Source organism: Callithrix jacchus, chromosome X (genome assembly GCF_049354715.1).
Source record: "Callithrix jacchus isolate 240 chromosome X, calJac240_pri, whole genome shotgun sequence".
Taxonomy (NCBI): Eukaryota; Metazoa; Chordata; class Mammalia; order Primates; family Cebidae; genus Callithrix; species Callithrix jacchus.
This window is the reverse complement of record NC_133524.1, coordinates 106603104-106627509: the sequence shown is the minus strand read 5'-3', so window position 1 is coordinate 106627509 and position 24406 is coordinate 106603104. Positions and strand designations below refer to the sequence as shown.

Sequence of the window (24406 nt, the reverse complement as noted above, 5' to 3'; positions counted from 1 at the left end):
TCATGAGTTTAATGAAAAAATACTTGGAGCTGGCTAATAAAATGCAAGAGTCAAAAGTCTTGTTTAAATGTCTCTGTAAAATCAAACTATTTCCATCATGACTAATATACCTTTACTCTTTCAGAGCTTTGAAATCAGTATCTTTGAATCTTGACATGATGAGGCACTGTTGTCATTTTATCCCATTAATTGTTCTAGCATTTTCCCACTAACTCCCTCCTTGTTCTAAACGTTCTTTTTTTTTTTCTTAAGCCTAGAATGATTGAACAACAAGGCTCCATGTCACAAGAAAAGCATTGTAGCCTGATCCTCACTTATGTTTTAGGTATTTGAAAATTTCATTGATTTGAAATAGTTTGAATTGCACTGAGTTAAACTTACCTTTAATTGGTCTGCTAGGAAACAAACTAAACAAAATGATAACTTGCCTCAAAATATTGAGAAATTAACTGTATAGCTACTTCAGCATGTGTATTTTTTAAATGAAAAAGCCAGAGCTAGGTACAAAAACTGCTTCATATAAGGAGGTCTAGCACTGTATTCAAAAGGTCAAACAACAACAAACATTGGTGAGGATGTGGAGAAACTGGAATTCATACATTGTTGCTGGGAAAGTAGAATCGTGCAGCTATTGTGAGAAATAGTTTGTTGGTTCCTCAAAAAGTTAAAGGTACAATTACCTTTATGATCCAACAGTTCCACTCTTAGCTGTCTACCCAAGAGAAATGAAAACATACACCCACATTAAAACGTATACATCAGTGTCCCTAGCAGCATTATTCATAATAACCCAAATGTCCATCAACCCATGAATAGGTAACAAAACATACAAGGAAATATTATTAGGCAATGAAAAGAATGAAGTACTGATACATGCTACAACATGGATGAAATATCTAAAATACGCTGAGTGAAAGAAGCCAGACACTAAAGGCAATATATTGTATGATTTCATTTATACAGAATGTCCAGAATATGCAAGTCCATAGAAACAAAGTAGATTAATGGTTTCCAGGAGCTGGGAGTGGTGCTAATACGCAGTGACTGCTACTGGGTATATAGATTCTTTCAAGGATAATGAAAATGTCCTAATATTGAGTAATGGTGATGGTTGTACAACTGTGAATATACTAAAAGGCATGGGTGAATTTTGTGGTATGTGAATTATATCTCAATAAAACTTTTATGGATTAAAAACATTAGTGATTATATTACTGTAACTATTTGAAATTATAAAAGTATATTTAAATTACATTTTATACCGGGACTAGGGGAGGGGAGAATGGGGAGTTAGTATTTGATGGGTACAGAGTTTCAGTTTGGAAAGATGAAAAAGATTTGGAGATGGAAGGTAGTGATAGATGCACTACAAATATATTTAATTTTACAGAACTATATACTTACCAAATGATTAAAATACCAATTTTATGTATATTTTACCATAATAAAAATCTATAACTCCCTAAAATTACATTTTATATTATTCTAATGAATGACATGTCTTCTCCTCTCTTTCTCTTAACAGTAAAACTGAAAATGTGATTGATCTTTTATTTTTTATGCATACAATTCTTCTGGTCTGTGTTTTAGAACTTCTTTCCTGTATGTGGAGGGGGTGGTGGGATACATACACACATGTCTTTATCTTGGATTTGAATGAGAACTTGGAAGTATTTTTTAAAATTTTTATTTGTCAGTAGAAAAATAAAAGAAGCCAAACCATAGGGAATTTACATCATTAAATTATAAAATAGTGAAATGCTGTTTTCAGAGTATGAATTATCACAGATTTCCTGATTTTCTTGGTTAATATTGGCTTCTTGAATGGGAAAAACATTTATACTTTTATACATATATAACATTTCTATATCGTCCTATAAGCATTTTCCTTTGTATAGCAGGATAAAATGAGCACCCAAGTGTATTGCAAATATACAAATGCAGTGAGTGAGCTTCAAAATGCAAACAAAGAGATGGGAAAATGAAAAAAGAAAATTCAGCAATGAGAAAATCACTGGAAAATGATTTAAATTATTTTCAAGGCTATGGAACTATGTTATGACCCAAGCAGTTTGTAGAGTCTGAGTTTGTAACCTCTGAGGATTAATCTGTGAAAGTATTTCTAAGCCTGGCTACTATCTAGGACATTTGAAGATGGATATCATGAATGCCAGTATTGCCATTAATATATTAGGCAATCAGAGGTATGTTTGTTTTTCTTGATGAGGAAGTGATTTCTTTTAAAAAATTCAGCAATGAGAAAATCACTGGAAAATGATTTATTTTCAAGGCCATGGAACTATGTTATGACCCAAGCAGTTTGTAGAGTCTGAGTTTGTAACCTCTGAGGATTAATCTGTGAAAGTATTTCTAAGCCTGGCTACTATCTAGGACATTTGAAGATGGATATCATGAATGCCAGTATTGCCATTAATATAGTAGGCAATCAGAGGTATGTTTGTTTTTCTTGATGAGGAAGTGATTTCTTTTAAAAGTACAAGGAACCGTGTGTGTGTGTGTGTGTGTGTGTGTGTGTCTGTGTGTAGTTTCTGTTCCACTGCAGGAAGAATTATGGTTTTTCCACATTTTACAGTGGAGATTTTCTAGAGTTTGGCACTATGATATACTATACTTGATTATAGGATCCAATCAGAGTTGATGTACTCAGAGGTTCATTGACGTGATTAATGGTCTCCTATTCATACTTTTATTTCCTAGATTTGCCCTATTTCCTGTAGTTCCACAATTTTTGAGTCATATGTTAAATTATCCTTTATAGGGAGCCTGAAATTCTTATTTTTAGTCTATAATTTGCATGATTATTTCCATTTTCTTTGTTTTTTTTCTTGAAGAAAATGAAATTTTCATCTTCCTTTGAATCCTTTGAGTGCTATTCTATGGTGACTGGCTTACCTAGTATAATCTTTTTAAAAATAATATTTTGTGTGTGTGTGTTCATGTGTGTGTGTGTGCACTTATAGGTATATGTACACACACACACATACACGTGCGCGCACACACACACACACACATAAAATTTATTTTTACTGCCACCAGCACTGGATCCTGAAATCTTCCTACAAATTTCTACTAGTCTAGTTTTTATTCTTCTCAAAAGCAAAATAAAACATTCTTAGATTCTGCAAGTAGCAGGGCAAGACACCAGGAAATGGCTATACAGGAAATGTAATTGATCATTCACTCTTTACAATTGAAGCAGTCACAAGATTGGCTAGCAAACACAATCTGTTTAATGAAAAACCAAAGGTGACTTCTAAAATCTTTGGGGACTTTGAATACATTTGAAGCTTATTGATACCTTTGACATCTTACTGATTCTTTTTGAAACTCTTACCTTTTTCAAATAATTGTTTGCATTTGAAATTTGGAACTATGTCCAGTGATTGCTTTAATATTTGCTTTGTTTTTGACAGTGCCCTTAAAGATAGCCGTTTTCCCCCAATGACAAGGGATGAGCTGCCACGGCTTTTCTGCTCAGTGTCTCTGCTCACTAACTTTGAAGATGTCTGTGATTATTTGGACTGGGAGGTAAGATTATAGAAAAATTTTTAAAGAAAAATGAAGGTAACTCTTGAGTAGATGTTAAAAACTAGGCCCAGAAAATAACTCTTTCAGCCCATTCTCTGTTGTAATGGAAGTCGAGAGTAATATGGATAAATAAACCTCACAATTGAAATATGAGATATAAGTAAATTAGTTTTTAAAGGGCAAAGTATCATGTATTGTTATAATCCCCAGACTGAATTTGGTTTTCATTTTTATCCTACTACCTCAGCAAAGCACCTCATAAAAGCTGTTAATATGTAATAAGAAGGACTGATTGGAATTTATTTCTCCTCTTATTTTCATCTTGATGTACTCTGGTATAACCGCCACCAACTATGTAACTAGTTGGTCAGAGGATACATCTCAGAAACAAGAAGAAATAGTTAGGATAATATACCATTTGGCAGAATCAGCTTGCGATAATAACAAGGTATTGATTAACTAGAGTTAAATAATGTGAATTCCTTCTTGGCTACCTTAATTTATACATTTAAACACCCTAATAAATAATATTAAGGTTATATCTAGGGTATCTCTGTGTATTGCTATTATTAGAGTAGCTTATAATGATCCTATTTGTATTCTTCGTTACCATGTGGGGTTGGCTAACATGATTTGCTTTGGTGGCTGGGAGATGTTGAGTGTAGGTCTATGGGTCTATGAAATTTTAACACAACCACGCCCATATTACTGAATACCTGTTGTATTCCAGCAATGTGCTACATATACAAAAGTGGTAAGATTCAGTTCCCACCATGAAGCATCTCATAATTCAGTAGCAGAGTAAATGTGTATAGAACGTATGAAGAAATAAGTGCTATGAGAATGAAACAATAGGAACTCAGTGATAAATACAGCATTCTGTCTCACACATACACTTATAAATGGCATTATTGTATCCTTACGACAGATTTTAATTCTACTGCTGTTTTAGATGACCATCCCCCATAGTAACGTAACTGTTCTGCCTTGGACATAGATCACTCTCTTCACAGTTTATTAGACTTGAATTTAATTTTGGATTTGCCCTGATTCCTTGTGAGACTTTGAACAATTTACTTACTCCACTTGCAATTCAGTTTTCTAATATACAGAATAAGACATTAATTTTCTTCATTTGAAAAAAAATCTCTATGATATAAATTATTGTTCTTATACCAGAGCTATTTAAAAAATTTTGGGGAGTGTCATAAAAAAAATCTTTTCTACAGATAGTACAATGCAAGAGTCCCCTCTGGGTTTTCTGATAAGATTTTCTGGAGTATTATCAGAATATGAACACACCTTACGATTTTTGCAAAAGAAGAAATAAAATAAATTTATACTGTTGTCCCCAGCAAAGTTGGAATGTGGAAAACCTTTAGTAAACTTGAAATTTCTAAGTTACTATTTCTATAAGTTTGTTCTTCTTATTTGATTTTTTTAAAAGAGAAGTCTACAAATATTATAGAAATATTCCCTAGTACTTTATTTTTAAGTGGTCCCAAATCATGTTCCTTACTTATTAACATATTTTATAATTTGGATGGTTCTTTTACTGCTTTAAAGCTGCTGTTTCTTCTTCCGCAGCCAGATTTACTTTTGCTTTCTGGATTGCAGAGTGTTGTGTATGTAGTAGTGGGGGTGGGAGTGATTATTTGGGAAAAGCCTGAGATCTAAGGGGGATGACCAAGCAGCTACTGAGTTGAAAGTACAGTTCTGGCATGTGTGTTTGCGTGTGTGTGCATGTGTGTATGTCACAAACATGAACATACTAGTATTACATAAATGTGTGTGCATGTGTTTTGGGGGAAGGAAAAAGGGAAGAATCCAACAGCTGTTACATAGGGATGGTTAAGCACCGAGTACACCATCATCATCTTTAGCCCGGTTAAAGCACTGTCTACAGCTAAAATTAACCTTGATATTATTGGGCTATTATATCCATAAGATATGTCAGCTTTTTGTTTGTTAGAAGAGTGGGAAGTAGTACTGTGTACTCTACTGTATACTCTTTCAAGGCATATTTATCCTCTTTGGTCACCAGCTGCTAGCCTGAATTTCTACAAGATTCTATATTGTTCCTACTTGGTATTGTGTATTTAATATATTTTAGGGAATTAAATTTCTATTAAGTATTACTTCCCTGTTAAAGCAAAAAATATACATTTTTGTATTTTTTATATACAAGCATTTGAAAGTGAATTACTTACTGTTAGAATGACTATGCTAAGAGGAAAAGCTTGTCCTTTTCAGTTAGTTCATCATTGTTTCAAGTATTTGGCAGAAGACGAATTTGTGTACAAAGAGGAAAGGTAGAAATTACATTTTTAAGCACAAGAATGGGATTTGTTCTTTTAAAAAATGTATCCTGATTGAAAATGAAGTAATAGTATTGTAGGAATGATATTCTGAGGGTTATCCCTAATGATTCTGAAAAAGCATTACTACTTTAAACACAGAATGCCAAAACAGAATTAAAGGCATTAAAAATTATATGTTGACACAATTTCACTTCTAGGTATATATCCAAAAGAATCAAAAAGAAGTGTTGAAACAAAAAATTGTACATGAAATGTTCATAGTAGTACTATTCACAATAGCCAGAAGGTAGAAACATCCCAAATGTTTATCAACAGATGAATGGATGAATAGAATATGGTATATTCATACAATTATTACTCAGCCATAAAAAGAAATGAACTACATGCTACAACAAGAATGAACCATGAACACATTATGCTAAGTGAAAGAAGTGAAACATAGTCACATTCGGTATGATTCCATTTATATGAGATATCCAGAATGAGCAAATCCATAGAGATAGAAAGCAGATTGTTGCTAGGGGCAAGGGCGAGGGGTAAATGGGAAGTGACTACTTAATGGGTACAGCGCTGCCTTTTGGAGTGATGAGAAAGTTCTGGAACTAGATAGTGATGGTGGTTGTACAACATTGTGAATGTATTTAATAACACTGAATTGTACATTTTAAATTGTTAAAATTGCAAATTTTATGTTATGTGTATTTTACTACAATAAAAATGGAAAATAAACTTTATATACTGTATTCTTATTAGTAATTCTAATTTATCAAAGAAGAAAATTTTTAATTAAAAAATTATTATGAGAGAAATGTAAGTCATTTATAATTACATCACTGAGAATAACTACTGTTAACATTTTGGAATATTTCTTTCCATTATCATTTTTATACTAAATCTTTTAAAAATGTTTTTCCCATTCTTTATCTGTCTTTGTATCAGTAAATCTGCATATTTGGTTACATAACTGAAATCATATTGAATATACAATTACTATTTAAAAGATTGTAGAGAAGTCTTTGTTTATGGTTTATCTTCATAAGTTAATTATATTTTGAATTTCCTTTTTGAGAAGCCAGTGTATCTTAATGAAAGTATATGCTTCATGAGAAATTTCACACTAATAGCTACAACTTCTTGTCCAACAATTAAATATCCTATTCACCATAAGTATGCAATTTTAACCTGAAATGTGAAGGCCTGTGTATGTTTATGCCACAGGGGAAAACAAGGAGATTGATTATTACAGAATTATAATACAGAATTTTAAAGTCAAAGATAGATAATGAGCATGTTTCATACAAACAGAAGCTTCTAACATAATGCTTTTCTGGTGGAAGTATAGTTTGAGAGTTGACCCCCACTAGTTACTGCAGTGGAATTCCTAATTAAACGGACGAAAATGCCCAGATCAAAGCAGGAAGAGGGCAAAGTCTAGAAGCCCCAAAGCACAGAGGTACATACCTTCACTGACAAGACAAACATCCCTGTGGTCATGAGGATGAGGAATGTGACCATGACCAGTGGTAATAGCCACCTAATTTTCAGATGATCAGGAAGCAAATGAATTGCCATGCATCTGGCTGCCATCTTACTGTCTTTTTCACTCGGGGTTTTTAACTCAGCCTATTTGGGAACTTTCTTTTGATAACATGTCTCTAATTTTTTATTGATAGTTATTAGGAAAGTAGGACTTACTTTAGACCTTGTTTTAGGAGCTAGAATGCTTCTGTTTGATAATGTGAGGGATGTTTGATAAATGGGTTTACAAGTAGATGTAATTAATTTCAAGTCAATATTGAATTGACAGACTGATCAATAATGCTTCCATATGTTGTATTTCCTCAGAATCATAATTATAACATTTAAAGTAAGTGTTTATAGGTAGCCTCTGGAGGAATCTGGGTAGTCATTAAAAATAACAGCCATCCACAACAGGTAGTAAGGACATATTAGAGCGGTGGCCCCACCCTTCCAAGAATCACTTATCACTGCCCACATCATGATCTACTTATTGCCCTAGTAGGTATGAGAAGGATGAAGAGTTAATAATTTGGGGAGAAATTTCATTAACTGATAAATTGGAATATCTAACTGCAAGGCTAAGATGGTTGTTAAATAAGGAAAATTGCACCCCTAGAGAAATCTGACATGATATGCCTTGTGTTTGAACACAGAAACTCATCACCATTGTCCTCTATTCTTCAGCTGACAGCATTCCCTTAATTCTGAATGACAGGGTGATTGACAGACATGGGATTTATAAAGAAAGAAAAACTCATGTAGCATGTTGGAGCCTGCCAAAATGACTAGCCTGGAACTTGCAGAGTTAAACTTTTTTTTTTTTTTTTTTTTTTGAGACGGAGTTTCGCTCTTGTTACCCAGGCTGGAGTGCAATGGCGCGATCTCGGCTCACTGCAACCTCCGCCTCCTGGGTTCAGGTAATTCTCCTGCCTCAGCCTCCTGAGTAGCTATGATTACAGGCACGCGCCACCGTGCCCAGCTAATTTTTTTATATTTTTAGTAGAGACAGGGTTTCACCATGTTGACCAGGATGGTCTCGATCTCTTGACCTTGTGATCCACCCGCCTCGGCCTCCCAAAGTGCTGGGATTACAGGCGTGAGCCACCGCGGCCGGCCACAGTTAAACTTGTAGGAGCCATGTTTCCTTTTTAGAAATCTGAAAGGTTATAAAACCAGACATTACAATGGACTGGAGCTTGACTTGAGGGCTGATTCTATGTGTCACCTCATAGCTCATTTTCAGGATGGTATAAATGAATAAACGTTTTGTTTGTAGAAGAATTTGTATAGCAAGTATGCTACCAGTGATTTTGTGAAAGCTAATGTAGCAATTTGTTGACAGAAGTCAAAATATTTTCTAAATTGTAATCAAGCATCTTTTACTTCTGTGCTTTAGAGACAAGATCTTTTGAGGCATGAAGTAAAAATATTCTCTGTATTCTAAAGTAGCTCCTTAGATCTGATTTCAAAAGATTAATGACATTTTCACAAACCATTAGTCACTTTTCCTATATCTGGCTCCCTGGATCACTGGTATCTCACTTTGTCTATACAACTGCCACCTGGGCAATACATATGATACTAACACAGACTGTTCCATTGTAGCACACAATACTTACATGGAATCAACCCATGCTGGGTGGGGCTGGCCAGCACAGTTCTTGTACGATGCCAAAAATCTGTCCACTATAAGGCTATACCTCAGGCCCCTAATCTCACTCTGTCCCTTAAGTACCAAAGCATCTGTCATTATACTTATTGTACTCCTGGTACTCAGAAAGCTGTGTTTCACTTTAAAAGCAACCTCCAAAGCACACCTCTTGAGTGATCACAGTGCAATTATGACGTGTTCAGTTGCAGTTAATAATAGGGTGCTTTTGTAACAGCCTTCATGAGAGTACACAGATGAGATGAATAAATTGGCTACCGTCATTATCTCCCACATATTTTAGAAGTTAGTGTTCTTTTCACCCTCATTCCCCTCTTAAAGGTTTACATTTTTTAGCTCCTCTTAATGTGCCACTAAAAACAGAGTTCCCATTCATACACAGATGGTAAGCATGACTCATGAAGTCACCCAGTGAAATGACTTCTAGTTGTATATGTTCTGTTTCCCCTCTTGGTTAGTTTGTCCCAACTATAATATACATCATATTTTGTCTCTCTTCTAACCTAAAAAGAAATATGGGCTTCATATATCCAGGAAAATGCTTTTCACAATACATATTTTCCCAGGGACATTGAGATTTTTGTGTAAGATGTCACTGTCATGATTAGTCCTTTCTTGATGCTCGACTTTAAATTTTTTTTTTAAAGTGCTGTGGAGCATTGAGAAAGGAATGCTTCAAATTTCCTGGCCATCTAGAAAGAATTTGCTGTGCATCAACAAGTCAGTGTGTAAGAAGCCTAGAGGGGAAGCAAGCTGTACAAAGTAAAGTAACTTCCTAGAAGGTGATTTAATGCATACAAATTTCCATTAGTTGTTGGTTCCCTTAGCAAAATGGGCTGCTTTATTAGTCCCTTCTCAGGCTGCCTCAAGTTGCCTTCAGCTTTACTTGCAGCATGTTTACTGGTTGGAGGAAGTTAGCCTGCTGCTTCCCCCGTAATCCATAAACTCCATGCCCCTTCGCTAGTAGTTCTGTTATATCCTATTCTTTCATGTATGGTTTGCCTGTATGTGTGTGTGTATCCCCGGCATTTAATTAAAAGAGTGCTGAATTCTGGGAATAAGGAGACCTGGGTTCTGTTCCTGACTGCCACTGCCCAGCACTGTGACCTTTTTGGACCTCAGTTTCTTCAGGAGCCTGAAGAAGTTGGACTAAGTGATACCTAAGATCTCTTTGGACTCTGACAGAATGTGATTCTATGACTTACTCCCTTTTTGAAGATGGGTTCTGTTTTATTGTCCAGAGAATGAATCACCACTTGCCATTTAGAAGTCCTAACAAGAGGTCCCTAACTTTTAAAGTGGCCATTGCCAGCTTGAATATAGGCAACAAAAGTGAAAAATCGTCAAATTTTTATAAGTTGTACCTTCTAGATTTCCTTTTTATGAAAAGAATTCCCTTTAGGAAGAAAAATGCTCTAAGCCATTAATGTCTCCATTTAATTACTGTATCATCCTGTGTTAAATCAACTTTATATATTTAAATCTAAATTAGGCAAATATATTAGGGAGCAATTATTCACATTATGAATACATACTTTGCTTTGCAGTAGGACTCACTGTAGAATTTTATTGTTTTCCTGTTTGCTTTAAGATTAATTCATTTATGTAAACTCAACCCACATGTAATTTTTTAGGAACAAATTTGTAGACTAAGTTAAACTGTATTGAGTCAGATACTCAATGTACAGTTTTAACTTGAATAAAATTTAATTTTTCTTAATTTCTTACTAGGCAAACAACATTATTTCATATAAGGTATGTTTGCTAAGAGGTGATTTCTTCCCCAACCATCCCCCAACACTGTCCCCACTACCTCTGAAAAGTAAACTAAGTCACATCTGTAGGTTCTGAGAAAATTTTATAACTTTGGTTTTCTTGTCTGTAAATTCACTCCCTTATTCCCTTTTTTAAGTCATGGAAGGAATGCATTTTTCTAACTTGAATAGAAAGCAGACATTTTATTTAAATGTCGCCTGTGTTGCCTGAACCTTCCTTGGGAAGCTTTAGGATGTTAAGTTTTTATGGGATGCTCATTATAATTAATCATTACAGAGAATTGGTTTTTTCCCCCTTAATTACACTCTGAGCTGTCACTTGTTCTCTGCAAAACCTTAGAGTAAGAACAGTTTCCTTCATTGCAAAAGATATATAAACATGTTTGGCTTCAGAGTTTTTAAGAGCACCTTTTCATTAGCCATACTTTATTTAAAATTTTACTTAAAAGTTTATGGGGGTGACTATTAGAGAGTTCAGGTATTTTAGAGCTGTGTGTCAGCTATTAAAATAAATGTTATCGATTGTTGTTCAGTGGCTTTTTAAAAATAAATTGGCAGGTTTGTGTTCCTGATAGACAAGATGTCTAAGTCTCCTACATGAATCAAAATTGGCACTAATTGGTCTTTTGGTAAGCTCTGTAAAAGCCAATAATTGGTTCCTGAAGACTGAGCTAATATCTAATCTAAAGGTGACTAATTTGTAGGGATTTTAGAGAAGAGCAACATATATACATTTTGGGCAAGGGGACCTTTTTCACAAAGTAACAACTTGGGGGAAAAAAAAACCCTTCAGCTGAGACAGATGATGAAGCAGAGGTGTTACAGTATGTTAAAAGGTTAGTCATGCTCAGGTGATGACTTTACAATCAGTTATCCTTTTTGACTTATGTTTCTGGTATTCTGCTTCTAAAAGCATCTCAGAGGATATTTGAAAGTAAAGACAGGTATAGGAACTGGTCAGTTAATGGATAAAAGCAGCCTAAAATATAGTCCATGGTGGTATCTCAGTTGGTTCAGGAGAAAAGTATTTTTTTACATCACTAAGATAAGAGTTACCTCTAGGCAGATGGTACTAGGATTACAGGCCATCTTTATTTTCTCCTTTATGCTTTCCTAAAGGGATGTTTTGTTTATTTGTTTTTTAGAGACAGGGTCTTGCTCTGTTGTCCAGGCTGGTCCAGACTCCTGACTTCAATGATCCTCCCGCCTCAGCCTCCCAAGTAGCTGGGACTACAGGCTCAAGCCACTGCACCTGGCTCTAAAGGGAATTTTTTTGTAAGACATACATACTACTTTTATAAACAGAAAAAAATGCATGTTTACAGTTTCTGAGGTTTACAAAAGTAAATAATACTGAGCAAAAACAAAAGCTGAATTGCAGCAACACTGTTATAAAAATTTACAAATTTTGACCAAATTATGAAGGGATCATGTTAGATAGATGTGTACCTAAGTTTGAAATATTTTTCTCTTTTATGTTGAATTTGCTTTCACTAGGAAAAGGAAGAGTTACTGTTTTCAAAAGGCTAAGCTGGAGCATGGCAGAAGGTACTGTGGGGCAGTAAGTTCAAGAGTGGACCATGCTGCACCACAGGTTTTGTGCTGTTAGGGGATATAGCACATACAGTTTTTTACTCCTAAGACTATAAGAAACACCAGACTGAGTCCATGGACTGTCCAATGCAGTGTTTGTTTCTGTCCGTGGTACCCAGGGTTGTTTTGTGAGAAAGCATGCATTTATTCTGTGATACCAGCCTCTAAAGGTTAGGGGGTGTGCCAAACATCCTGAGCTCCTCTCATTAGGAACAGTGTCCTTTCATTCACTTCAATTGGACTGGCATATTGAGCCTGGCAGGTCACTCTTACGTGAATGGCCAGTAACTGGGTGCTTCGTTAATTGCAAAGCATATTTTGCCAAATGATTTCATCCAAAAAGACATGTCATACAACTTTCAATTCTTTGACCTCCTGATATTTTTTGTTATTCAGATAACTCGCTGAAAATGAGTAGAGTAAGCCATGGCCATATTATCACAGGGAAACCCAGCATTTGGTTCTGAAAATAAGGAAGAATGGAACTGACCATGGTATTTGCTAAAACAGGATGCCACTGAAGGAAGTAGAGTGGTTCTGTTGGCCAGGATATAATCAGGGGAAGATTAAGCTTTGAGGGTCAGGACTGTGGAGGTAATTGTGGACTCAAACTGTCAGGTTTACATGGAGGCTACTCAACTCAAACAACACATTTTATACTCATTTATGCTTTTAGCCAGATGACTCTCTTTCATGTTTCAGCATATTCAGATTGTTGGCTTGCTGACAAGGCTCACAAGTAAAAATGAGACCCTTTTGTAGTGCTGCTTGTGGATTACAAGGTTAGCACTTGCCTTATTAGACAGACTAGGGAATATTAAGTTTTGACTGTGCAATTATAAGGAATATAATATGGGAGAGGGTACTTTTAAAAAATGCTCTTATGTTGAGGGTCACTGCATTAAAGGATAATAGTTTTAGATGAAGCCACATTTCTAACACGGGACTAGATAACAAGGATAAATGAAATCTGCAGACAGTCTCAAAGCATCATTTTGGCCATTATTTGTAATCTGTTCTCCTACCAAACCTTTTACTGTGTAGCAAAATTGATTAATTCGTATGTATCTCTTTTTTCTGTGATTACGTGCTGTCTGATAGAGGAGTAAAAAAATAGAGAAATGGACAAGAGATGACAGAGGATGGGGCTGAGGCCAGGTGGAGCTAGGGATGCATAATCCCTAAACTAGATAATCAACCCCAGAATAATCAAGATATATTTTAGGGTCTTAACATTAATCTTGATATTTAATCATTCTGAACAATGTTAAAAACAAAAGATTGTATAATAGCATTAATAAAAATCACTTGCTATGGAATGGTTCAGAATAAATAAGGCTTTTTTTAGCATGAAATATGAATTCATTGAACTGGTCTTAATGTTCTGTCAGCACACACAGATACAGCTCTGCTTAATTCCATATCCTCTTATCTATAGTCCTACATTTAATTTACTACCATTGGAGTTGATTTATAGCTTTGCTTAGCAAAAGTACAGTCTTGATTAAAAGAATATTATCGCAATTGATGAACCTCGAAAGCATTTTTCTTTCATAGACCTGCTAGTAATTTTGAAAATGACCTGCAGACCCATATGGCTAGATTTGCAAATTTCCAGTTTTTACCCACCTGGCTGTACTTCAGATAGTGGCAGGATTAGTTAAGGATATGTTTGGTGACATAGTATTCTCATACGCTGTCTCCTTATCCATCCTTAGAAACAGAAAGTTACTGTGGTAGCATTTTAAAGATCTGCTTTGGGGAATCCCAGTTCCCTGGTTCGATTATCTTTTATCTAGTTTATAACTGCAACTACAGCCCTTGTCTCTTGGGATGTTGCTGGGCCAAAGGATTCTCCAATCTGTATGAGGGAAGATTCAATTATTATGCATGAGGGTTACATTTTAGAGTTGCATCTGTGACAGATGCCTCCCTGAAACAATATGGAATTCATTTTGGTGCTCATTTCATTGGAGATGACTGACTTTGCAAAGCCAGTGATTTCCACAGGTTGGCCAGAATTGGTCATTCTCCACAGCAGGCCATATTCCTCTTCTCCTGTTTTGATTGTGCAGTATGACTATTTAGTGGCTTGTGGTTCTAGGAGGAAAGAAAATGGTGTCACTCAGTAGGTGACAGAAAGAAAGCTACTACGATTTGATTTTGTTAAAACCATTATTACCATTCTCCTGATTCTACTAGCTGAAAAAAAATGAATCATTTTGGTTTTGGCTTTGTAGCTTTGTGGAGAGTATTTCTTACCTATGAAAACAGTTCATGAAAAGGAGTCACGTTAAAACCACTATACTTACGGTTCAATTTGCAGGGGCTTTCAATTGTTCAGAGTCATAGGAACCCAGAAAATAATTGAAAGTTATAAATGTGTTACTAAATTAAAACTGGAGAATTTGGGGGGGGGGGTTTCTTATCAAATTTGATGGTGGGACCTTCTCAAAATGCAGAGTAAATAAAGCAGTCTTATTTGTGAGTAATTTTTGTTTTGGCCAATGTGTCCTTTGTATCTATACACACACAGCTTAATTAAGATATTCACATACCATACAATTCTTAGCTTCTTCTAATTGTTAAACTACTAGACATTAAAAATTGGACATTTTTGTTCAAGAATGCAGGATGTACTCCTGTAAAGAAAGAACTTAAGTGTCTAAATTACCCCCATTTGCCTAATTCACTTTTTAAAATCTTAATATGTAGCTGCAGTTTGTCAGAACTAGAATGCTTATTAGAGGTTACCTAGTTCAATTAGAGTAAAAATTACCTGGGGAGCTGTTCTTTTTCCAAAATATATTTGTTGAAGCATGAACCCTCCTGAACTTCCGATAAATGTTGCAGCCCCCCTTCCCACCCCATGCCAGTTAAATATCATTAATTTTGTCTGACACTCTCATCTCACAGATAGGGAGACATTCTTCCTATCACAATTTTGACTAGACACCTTAATAAGCACCAAAATTCTTTTCAATTTTAACATGACAGATTTTTGATAAATAGAGTTGAAGTTTCAAAATTCACTTCAGTGGATGATGGAGTATAAATTACTTAGGCTGTATATATATATATATATATATATAAAATTATGAGGAATCTGATATTGTCAAAGAAAAAACATCAAAGCTACTGATCAGGAAGTCAGTATACAGAAAGTGTTGCAAATTTGTCATTGTCTCATCAGGCACTGGAGAGATTAGTGGATATCCTTTATCCTGGAAATGTCTGATAGCTAAGCACTCATATTTCTTCTCAACTGCGTATAGTCATTTCCCACAGGGCACGGGAGGCAGTATTGTGTTCGTTTTTAAATAGCTGCCCTGGTTGTATTTTTAGTAGAAAGAGATTCATAAAAATACTGATATTAAATAGATAGAAGAAATAGCCAGAGATGTGCTTTAATAATAATAATTTTTAAAAAACCACAAATTCTTCAGAAGACCTGATAGGCTCCAATGGAAGGATGCGTAAAGACCTGCGGAAAGAATGAAATGGATTTTCCAGAGGACTTTTTATTCCTGAAAAAATTGGAAAATCTGAGGCTGAGGGCAGAAGAAACAAAAGAAGTTTTCATTGACCCCTTTTCCTCTTTTAGACCTTTACATCCATACACATAGTAAGTATAAAGATCTATGACTTTACTCACGTGCTCTGAAAAGAAGCCTCCATCTTGGGTAATAATGTTTACCTGGTCCTACATCTTCATTCCAGTACCTTGCACAACCTGACCCTCCACTTGGGGACCATTGATATGAGGCAACCACAGATCTGAGAGAACAGAATGGGGTCATTATGCTTTTGAAATTTCATTTTTATCAATGTTTACAAAGAAGTTAAGAACTTTTAATTTTGATCTGTAGTTCTGTACACTATTCTATGTGCGATATGAGGGGAAAGAACAGATTCCTTTCGATCGCATGTTAATCAAGGGAAAAGCACATTATTTTTTAAAAATTAGCAAGAATTGCCCACAGTTACTTAGATGCCCTTTTTAAGGGTATCACCATAAGCTCGTTTTACATAAAAAAAGTTACAGTGGTCTCTGGGCTAGTATATATACAAGGAGAGAGCAATAATACACTACAGTGAAGTGATTTGAAATCTTTATACTTAAATTTAGTAGAGCTGTGTGAAGACAATGGTGTAGATGGACAGTGAAGGTCTGCCACTAGCCCCCTCTAAGCTATTATGCATTTATAAAGAAATGCTATCTACACTGGGTGATGACGTAGGATCTGGTTGTTTTCATGATTATTTTTCAATCTTATCTGATTGTGTTTCCTTGCCTACATATAATTTAAGGTTTTAAAGGGAGTAGACAGTTTGGGAGGGGATCAGCACTGAAAATTTTGGAGCTTAATCAGAAGTGGTGAGTGTACCTGCAAAACAGGATGGTTGTTTGCTGTATCTTTGAAGTCAGTCCCCTTTGTCTCTAGTTCCTTATTGACATGAGCTGCAATTTGGGAGTGGGGGCAGGATTTTTGCCATCAATCGTCTTATTCTACACACAGCTTCAGAACAGTTGTTCTGGTTTTCTAAACACAATATCATAGCCTAGTACATGTTGGGCACATGCAAATCAATATTTTCTATCTCTATGGCCATCATAATGGCCTTCAAATCTAATGTCAAAGCTTTGGAAACAGAAAACTGATATGTCCTTCTAAAAACAAGGGGAAAGGAAGAACTGCATTCTCTTGAAAGTTAAATTATAACCTTTTCTTTCTGATTCTATGAAGAAGTTTTATTTTTACTAATAAAACTGCCAATTTCTTTCAGGTGGGTGTACATGGCATTAGAATAGAATTCATCAATGAAAAAGGATCAAAACGCACCGCCACCTACCTACCGGAGGTTGCAAAGGAGCAAGGTCATTGTTGTACTTTATTTCATATGATCTGGTGAAGAATTTAAACAAATACACAAATTGAAATGCATTATCTGACCTTGCAGTTATGTCTGATAATTGAACAGTGTCAAATTATAAGAAATGACTCTTCCATCACTGCCACTGAAATGTTTGTGTCAAGCCAGTGAAGCACTCACAGAAGTTGAATCCCTCCATTGAAGTTTGATGGCATAGACCCATAAGTGTAAATTTTTTAAAAAGCAGAATTTACATTAGTTGGTTTTCATTTTAGGCAACAATTTGCTACTGATTTGAAATGCCTTTTCCCATATTCCATTGTGGCATGAACAAGCTTTTTGTTTGACAATCAGCCACATAGTTCATTGTCATTGTAAGTATCAAATGTTTCATTCTTAGGTGGTTGCCGTTACTCATCCTGCTAATATGAAAACTGTAGGTTTCCCATTAAGATCAGAGCATTGAGAAAACATGAAGTATTAGTGTTTCATATGCTTGGTCTACACTTCCTAAACAGAATTTTCCTATTTCACATATAGAGCATAGAACTGTATGAACCAACATTGTAACACAAAATAAGTTTCCACTCTGTATTTTGTCCTTTCTTAGCAACTACTAAATTCTGGTTTCATGTTAGTTGAAATGGATCTTTTATCTTGGGGAGCTTTTCTTCTCATCAGAAAGCATTTGTAATTCGTTTTCCCATGTTTGTCTTATAAATGTGACATATATAATAGCAAAATTTAGTGCCATTAAATCCCCAGATCAGAAAGCCGTCAAGGCAGTCACCTGAAGATTTATTTGGGTTGCTTTAGAAAATATCTTAATCTCCTAGTATCATTAACTTTGTAAAGCATAGGTAAAAGATAGAGTGCTTCAGATATACCATTCATGTCAGAACTAATAAAAATACCCTTGAATACTGCACACAAACATGAATGATTACAGAATTACAGAAGATACCATAAGGAACAACAATTACTGTGAGGTAGTATGGGAGTCCTAAATACTACTGAGTTGGCAAAATGGCATATAGGCTTCTCCCTCCCTTTTAAAGATGCCACTGTTAGAGGAAAGTACAACAGATATGGTTTGTTACAGTCATGACTGAGCAATTTCTGCCAGCCCCTTAGACCCCTTGCCTTCAAATGTGAAGATAAAGGAGCCAATGTTGTTTGACACTGTGGATAGCTAGAATTTAAGGAGTGTGTTGATGACCCTTCTCTTGTAAAGGATGAAATCTTAGCTCTTCTGTGTGATTGTTTTTGGGACCAAAAGATTTGACGGCATTTGGTAACAGTGATAGCTGACCTCTACAAAGTCATTTTGTATTTAATGAAAGGTGTTTGTTACATGTGCTTGACTGATATTTTATCTGGTCGACTCTCCACAGGATGGGACCATATTCAGACCATAGACTCCTTACTGAGGAAAGGAGGATACAAAGCTCCAATTACTAATGAATTCAGGAAAACCATAAAACTGACCAGGTACAGAAAGCATTTTCTAGCACAAGGCTAACATGTACATTTTGATGTGTATGCTATAATCCTTTGAATTCTTTGGTCTCTCTACACTTTTCTTTTCTGAAACAGAGTAGAAATGAATGACAGGGTCATACTGAGGGTGGATACAATGGAACTCTGCTTGGCAGTAAACCCTGTATGATGTATGAGCCTATCTTTCCCATCTTTTGCTCTGTGTGATTACTCTGGCTTTTGTACGAGCAAGCCCTTGGAGACTTCAGACTACTTTATTGGAGAAAGTACTTGAATTAGCTATTGGCTAGCTTTTGACATTACTTAGCAGAACCCCAGGATTCTGATAAAGAGTCCTCAAATTTTAATTTAACCTCAGAATTTTGGCAGTGATAAAAGTCTACCATGAAAGCTTGCTAGCTTGCTGCAAAACACAATTGAGCTAAACTCAAATGCTAAATAAATTTCAGCATGACAAAATAGGAATGCTTATTTAAAAAGGAAAATACCATACATTTTAGGAAAATGGGCTGCTGGTTCCATTTATTTGAATTCCATAAAACTACATTGAATGCTTATAGTCTGAAAATGGACTATTCTTAGCTCTGAGGAGTTACAAATTCAAAAATACCTCCATCTCTGCTATCCTTGAGTTCACAGTGGAGGAAAATAGAAGGGGCATGGACAAAATTATTAATCTAAGCCAGAATATGATGGATAATATGCGATCCATTCCCATGAAGTAGGGAAAGAATTCTAAGAGAGTGGGAGGGGGATAACAGATGGTTTCAAAGAGGTCAATTAGGGACTCGGTTTGAAGAATTGGTAGAATATTTGACAGATAGAGTGTGCAGGAGGAAAGGGATTCCCTTAAGGAAGACCTTGTGAGTCAAGGGTGGTGAAATACAAAGCAAGTTAGGAGAATGCAAAATAGTCTGATTGGGCTGGTCTTTCAGTGTAACAGAGAAGCTGATCATTAGAGAAAAATGTGGCCCAGAAGGTAGGTTGGGCAGACCAGTGAGGGTCCTGAATTCCAGAGTAATTAGTTTGGACCTGATTTTATAGGCAGTTGGTAGCTATTGAAGGATTTTAATCAGATGGACTTGGGGAGGTAAAAGAATGGAATTGGAAATAGGAAAATGAACCAGGAAGCATTGGTATTGTCTAAGAATCTGTGGCAACAGTCCAAAAGAGGTACAACGGGGCCTTAACTAAAGCTGTGGCAGTGAGATGGGAAGAAAGGTGGGGATCGATATGAAAATATTGTGGAAGAAATGAAAGGACTGGGCCATCATTTAGAAATAAGGAAGTCAAGGCTTTCATATAGATAAAAGGGACCAACGCAATCCCTTTAACCAAAGTAGAGACAAGAGGAGTGTGGTAGGTTTATGCGTTGATTTTGGATTTGAGGTGCTTCTTAGGATATCTATATAGAAATGTCTAGTAGGTCAATGAAAATATACGAGCTCATGGCTAGAGATGACTGAAATTATAAGAATAGGGTTCACTGCGGGGGGTGGGGGTGAACAGTATAGAGTCAAAAGAACTGAATACAGAAACAAAAAAAAATTCTACAAGACAGGGATAGGAGGATTCAGACATAAGGAGCAATCCAAGAGGCAGGGGAGAACCAGGGGCATGTGGAGGTATAGAACCCATAGCACCAGAGAGCTTCAAAAAGGGTATGGTGAGCAAATGGAAAAGTTAAGCTGAATCAGAGGCAGCCTTCTGACAGCCATTCCTGTGGAAGAGTGGCAGCGGAAGCCAAGGAGCACTGGGCTGAGGAGTAGTGTGAGATGGGAACTGAAGGCAGAAAATACACATAACTGTTTGAGAAATGTAGCAATGAAAAGAAAGCTAGACGTGGGGAAAAACAAGAGTTCAGGATACCAGAATTAAGAAAAGTTGTTTTTGTTGTTATTACTTAATGGTAAGACCTAAGTAAATGTGTGGACAAAGAAAGGAACAGTAAAAGAATCAACTGAAGAGATGCATACTCCTGTTAGAAAACTGAGGCTGAGAGGGCAGTAAGAATTTCTAAAAGAACAATTTCAACAAGGAGTAGTAGAGTGCAAAGAGCACTGGACTCAGACTTTGAATTTCCAGGTTCTCATCTTAGCCTCGCTACTTACTATCTCTGTGACCTTGGGCAGTCATTGCTTCTCTCTTGGACCCCATTTGCTGATCTATAAAATTATCTATAAGGTCCTTCCTAGCTCTGACAATGGCATGTCACCTATGTCTCGATGTTAACTTTTCTCTTCCCTGACTTTCTTTCAGGTATCGTAGTGAAAAGATGACCCTGAGCTATGCTGAATACCTTGCTCATCGCCAGCATCATCATTTCCAAAATGGCATTGGGCATCCCCTTCCGCCATACAACCATTATTCCTGACACTGAGCCGCACAACCAGTCACTGGGCCTCTCTGCAGACCTCTTCCCAGGAGACCCTACACCTTCTTGGTCTAGCTATCTCTTTTACTGTACCATTTTATGATGATAGTTTCCGTTGCCATGGTGAAGCTTCGACATCGTCAATTAAGATCATCATGGTAACGGGTAGGAAAATGGCATTTGTTAAGATCCTGTTTTATTATTTTAGGTAATTGATTTTTTTTGCAGCATATATAACTCTGGGGTTTTTGTTCCCTACAATATTATGTAGAATTTTGCTTTGCTATCTCAGTCAGGTTTCTGTTTTTCCGTCCTTCTCGCCTTTCTTCCTGTTTTGCTTCCTGTTTTCCTTCTTCCTTCCCTCCTTCCCTTCCTTTGACTGTGGATGGAAGAAAGTGTGCAGTTTTTGGGAATTTTACTTGGGTTTGTCTTTAGTTTTCCTCAGTAAGATAGTTGTGGTTTTTTTTTTTTTTTTGATACCTGAGTTTTGGATTAATGCATATCAAATTCAGGTATTTGTATATTACTCTTGATTTTTGTCTGAAATTCACTTTGCTATGACAGTTTAGTAGTTGTGTCTTCACTCCCTTAAGTATATGTTTTTCCCATGGTGAAAATATATGAACTTTTCTAGTCGTGAGCATTCAAAGGTCCATGATAGGGCTTGTCACAGAGAGAGAAATCATTTACGCCTATCGTGCTGGTTACTATAGAAGAGACTGCCTGACCACTTTATAGAAGCAATTTGCAAACTACAACACTGTTTTGAGAAAGTACAAACTACCTTTCAAAAAGGCTACAGGAATCATTTATAAGAGCAGCAAATATTAGGAAGAGAGCAGATATGGAATTTAGTGCCTTTGAGAAGAATATAATTGAGTGGAATTCAGAGGGGTTAGAAAAAAGGCAATTTAGAAAAATATTCTTGTAAAATTTTATTGTTTCTATATGTGAAACAGCAGATTAGACAAATTTCTTACTCTTAAGTATTTTTTTAAGCTGAAAAAATTTATTTTGAGCAAATAACCAAAAAGAGACATTTGTCTATTTTATATTAATTTAAATTGATTAGCTCTAGGTTTCAATATATCATGATTGGCTAGAGTCAATTTTAGCTACCATCTAAAGATATGGTGAAAATAATTAAGTGAAACAAAAGTTCATATTTTCCATGATTTCAGATATGTTTGTCATGGGGACAATACTAGAGTTTTAGAGATACTATAAAATAGCTTGAATCTCTTTCTGCACTACATACTTTTGATAGAAACACATTTACTACATTGATAAGATGTTATGTCACACCTGTGAAAATGGAGTTGGCATTCAGATATGCCATAGTTAGAAAATAGCATCTGCAGGGATAGTCTTCCCATGATGCATACAAACAGAACTTACTGATGTCAATAGAAGGTCCATAATATATCCCCAGGAAAAATGACAGATTATTCTGGAGAAAGATGACCTTCATTTTATGGTTATGTGTGTGTGTCTGTGTGGTGTACATATATATATATTTCTCCATATATATGTGTGTGTGTATATACATGGTATATATATATATATATATATATATATATATATATATATTTTCCATATATATATATATATATATATTTTCCATATATATATATCATACACACACACACACACACACACACACCTTTGGAAAAATATATATAATTTTTTCAAACAGGAAGCCAACATATCAAGTGATGATTTAAAGTATGCTGCAGAATATATGTTTTAAAACTATAAGGAATATCACTGAATATCAAAATTATATAACTTATACATATAGTTGCTGTGACAAATGACAGACTGCTAGTTCAGAATTCAAAAATCCTTTCCTAGTTTGTGAGATAATTGGCTGAATTCCTTCTGCTTGCCACTGGGCAAAGCACACTGCTTTAGTTTTTGATGAGAGTTCTTAAAAGTTTGTTGGTATTCCTTCATCCACAGCATCCATTGTCGAAATAACCATTTTCCGTTGTGATGCCTTAACTAAGAAGCCAATTGTTAGCCTGAAATGCAATCTTGGTAGCCAGTTTCAATGAATCTAGAGATTAGTCAGAAAAAGCTGTTGGGCTTTAGAAAGAGATTTTGAGTCCTGTCATTTCTACTTGGGAGCATTTTGGAGCAGATTCGTCTTTCAGTATAAAAGCAAGTGGCTACCTGATAGAAACTTTTCTTACCCTTATAGGGAAACTGAGCACAAGCTGAATGATATTGTCTGCTGCAAAAAAAAAAAAAAAAAAAAAAAAAAAAGTAAATAAAACAAGCAAACTGAAGAGAGACAAAGACCAATATTATCGTGAAATCCATCTTATCCATCATCTCATCAGTTCAACAGGCTCCTCGTCCCGGGTGAGCTTATGGTTAGAAGTTTTTTAGCAAAGATTTATTACATACATAGATGTGTGTGTGTACATATACTTATACATACATACATATATGTGTGTTTATTTAACGGTGCTAATCAATCTTGAGCAGGTCACGTGACTGGTCATGCGGACTCTAAAATCATATCAGATTTTTAAAAATCCTTGATATATGCAGATGTTATACAGATTTTCTTAGCAGTGTAATAATGTTATACTGAAGAAATAACCATCCTGCAGGCTTCAAAGGACGAGGTCAGCAATATTTCCCAACGTGGCTTGGGGGAAAAGGATAGTTTTGTCTCCTTTTGTATTCAAGTTAACGCAAAGTGCATTTTTGTCTCTAAGTAGCTGTTGACTAAATGACTTTGTAGTGTAAAGGGTGTTATACAAACTGTAATGGTGTGCTTCAAACAAATGCTAGACCCTTTCACCTTTGTCGTATATACAAAGCTGTTAAATATGTGGTATGAATTAACTTTGAACATGTTGAAATATGTAGCATGTCTTTAACTCAGACAAAGATTCTAATTGCACAGGTTGTGTTTTAGCCAGTTGTGGTTTATTTGTTCAGAAACACAAATGTGAATTGCACTCTTATCATCAGAATATTATATGAGTTCAGTGATCTTTAAACAGCTCAGAAGTAATACTTGAACTTCATTTGAGTAGCACAAAGTTTACATAGCCCCTTTTAAATGTTAATTCGTTTCATTTCAGTTTTTTGTTTTCAAATGCAACTGGGTATTTTTCTTCTTGGAAATAGTATGTACTTTGCTTTGGTATGTAGCAAAAGGCTTCCATTTCTGGAAGGGTTTTCTTGTTCTTAAACAAGGTCAGCCAGGTAC

The 24406-nt window shown here is 35.6% G+C and overlaps 1 protein-coding gene across 5 annotated transcripts in view; it reads left to right on the top strand.

Annotated features, from left to right (window-relative positions):
* AMMECR1 (AMMECR nuclear protein 1) overlaps nucleotides 1–23463 on the top strand; it is a 241904-nt gene extending 218441 nt beyond the window's left edge. For 4 of the 5 annotated variants that reach the window (XM_054250909.2, XM_054250910.2, XM_008989761.5 and 1 more), the window contains 4 exons: nucleotides 3435–3549; nucleotides 17217–17307; nucleotides 18698–18794; nucleotides 21063–23463. In XM_054250909.2, the coding sequence (XP_054106884.2) occupies nucleotides 3435–3549; nucleotides 17217–17307; nucleotides 18698–18794; nucleotides 21063–21177 (418 nt within the window). In that variant the 3' untranslated portion in view covers nucleotides 21178–23463. Of the gene's footprint in view, nucleotides 1–3434; nucleotides 3550–11980; nucleotides 12111–17216; nucleotides 17308–18697; nucleotides 18795–21062 lie in introns of those variants that run through there. The other variant, XM_035288938.3, reaches the window with a different exon arrangement.
* The last annotated feature ends 943 nt before the right edge of the window (nucleotides 23464–24406 follow it).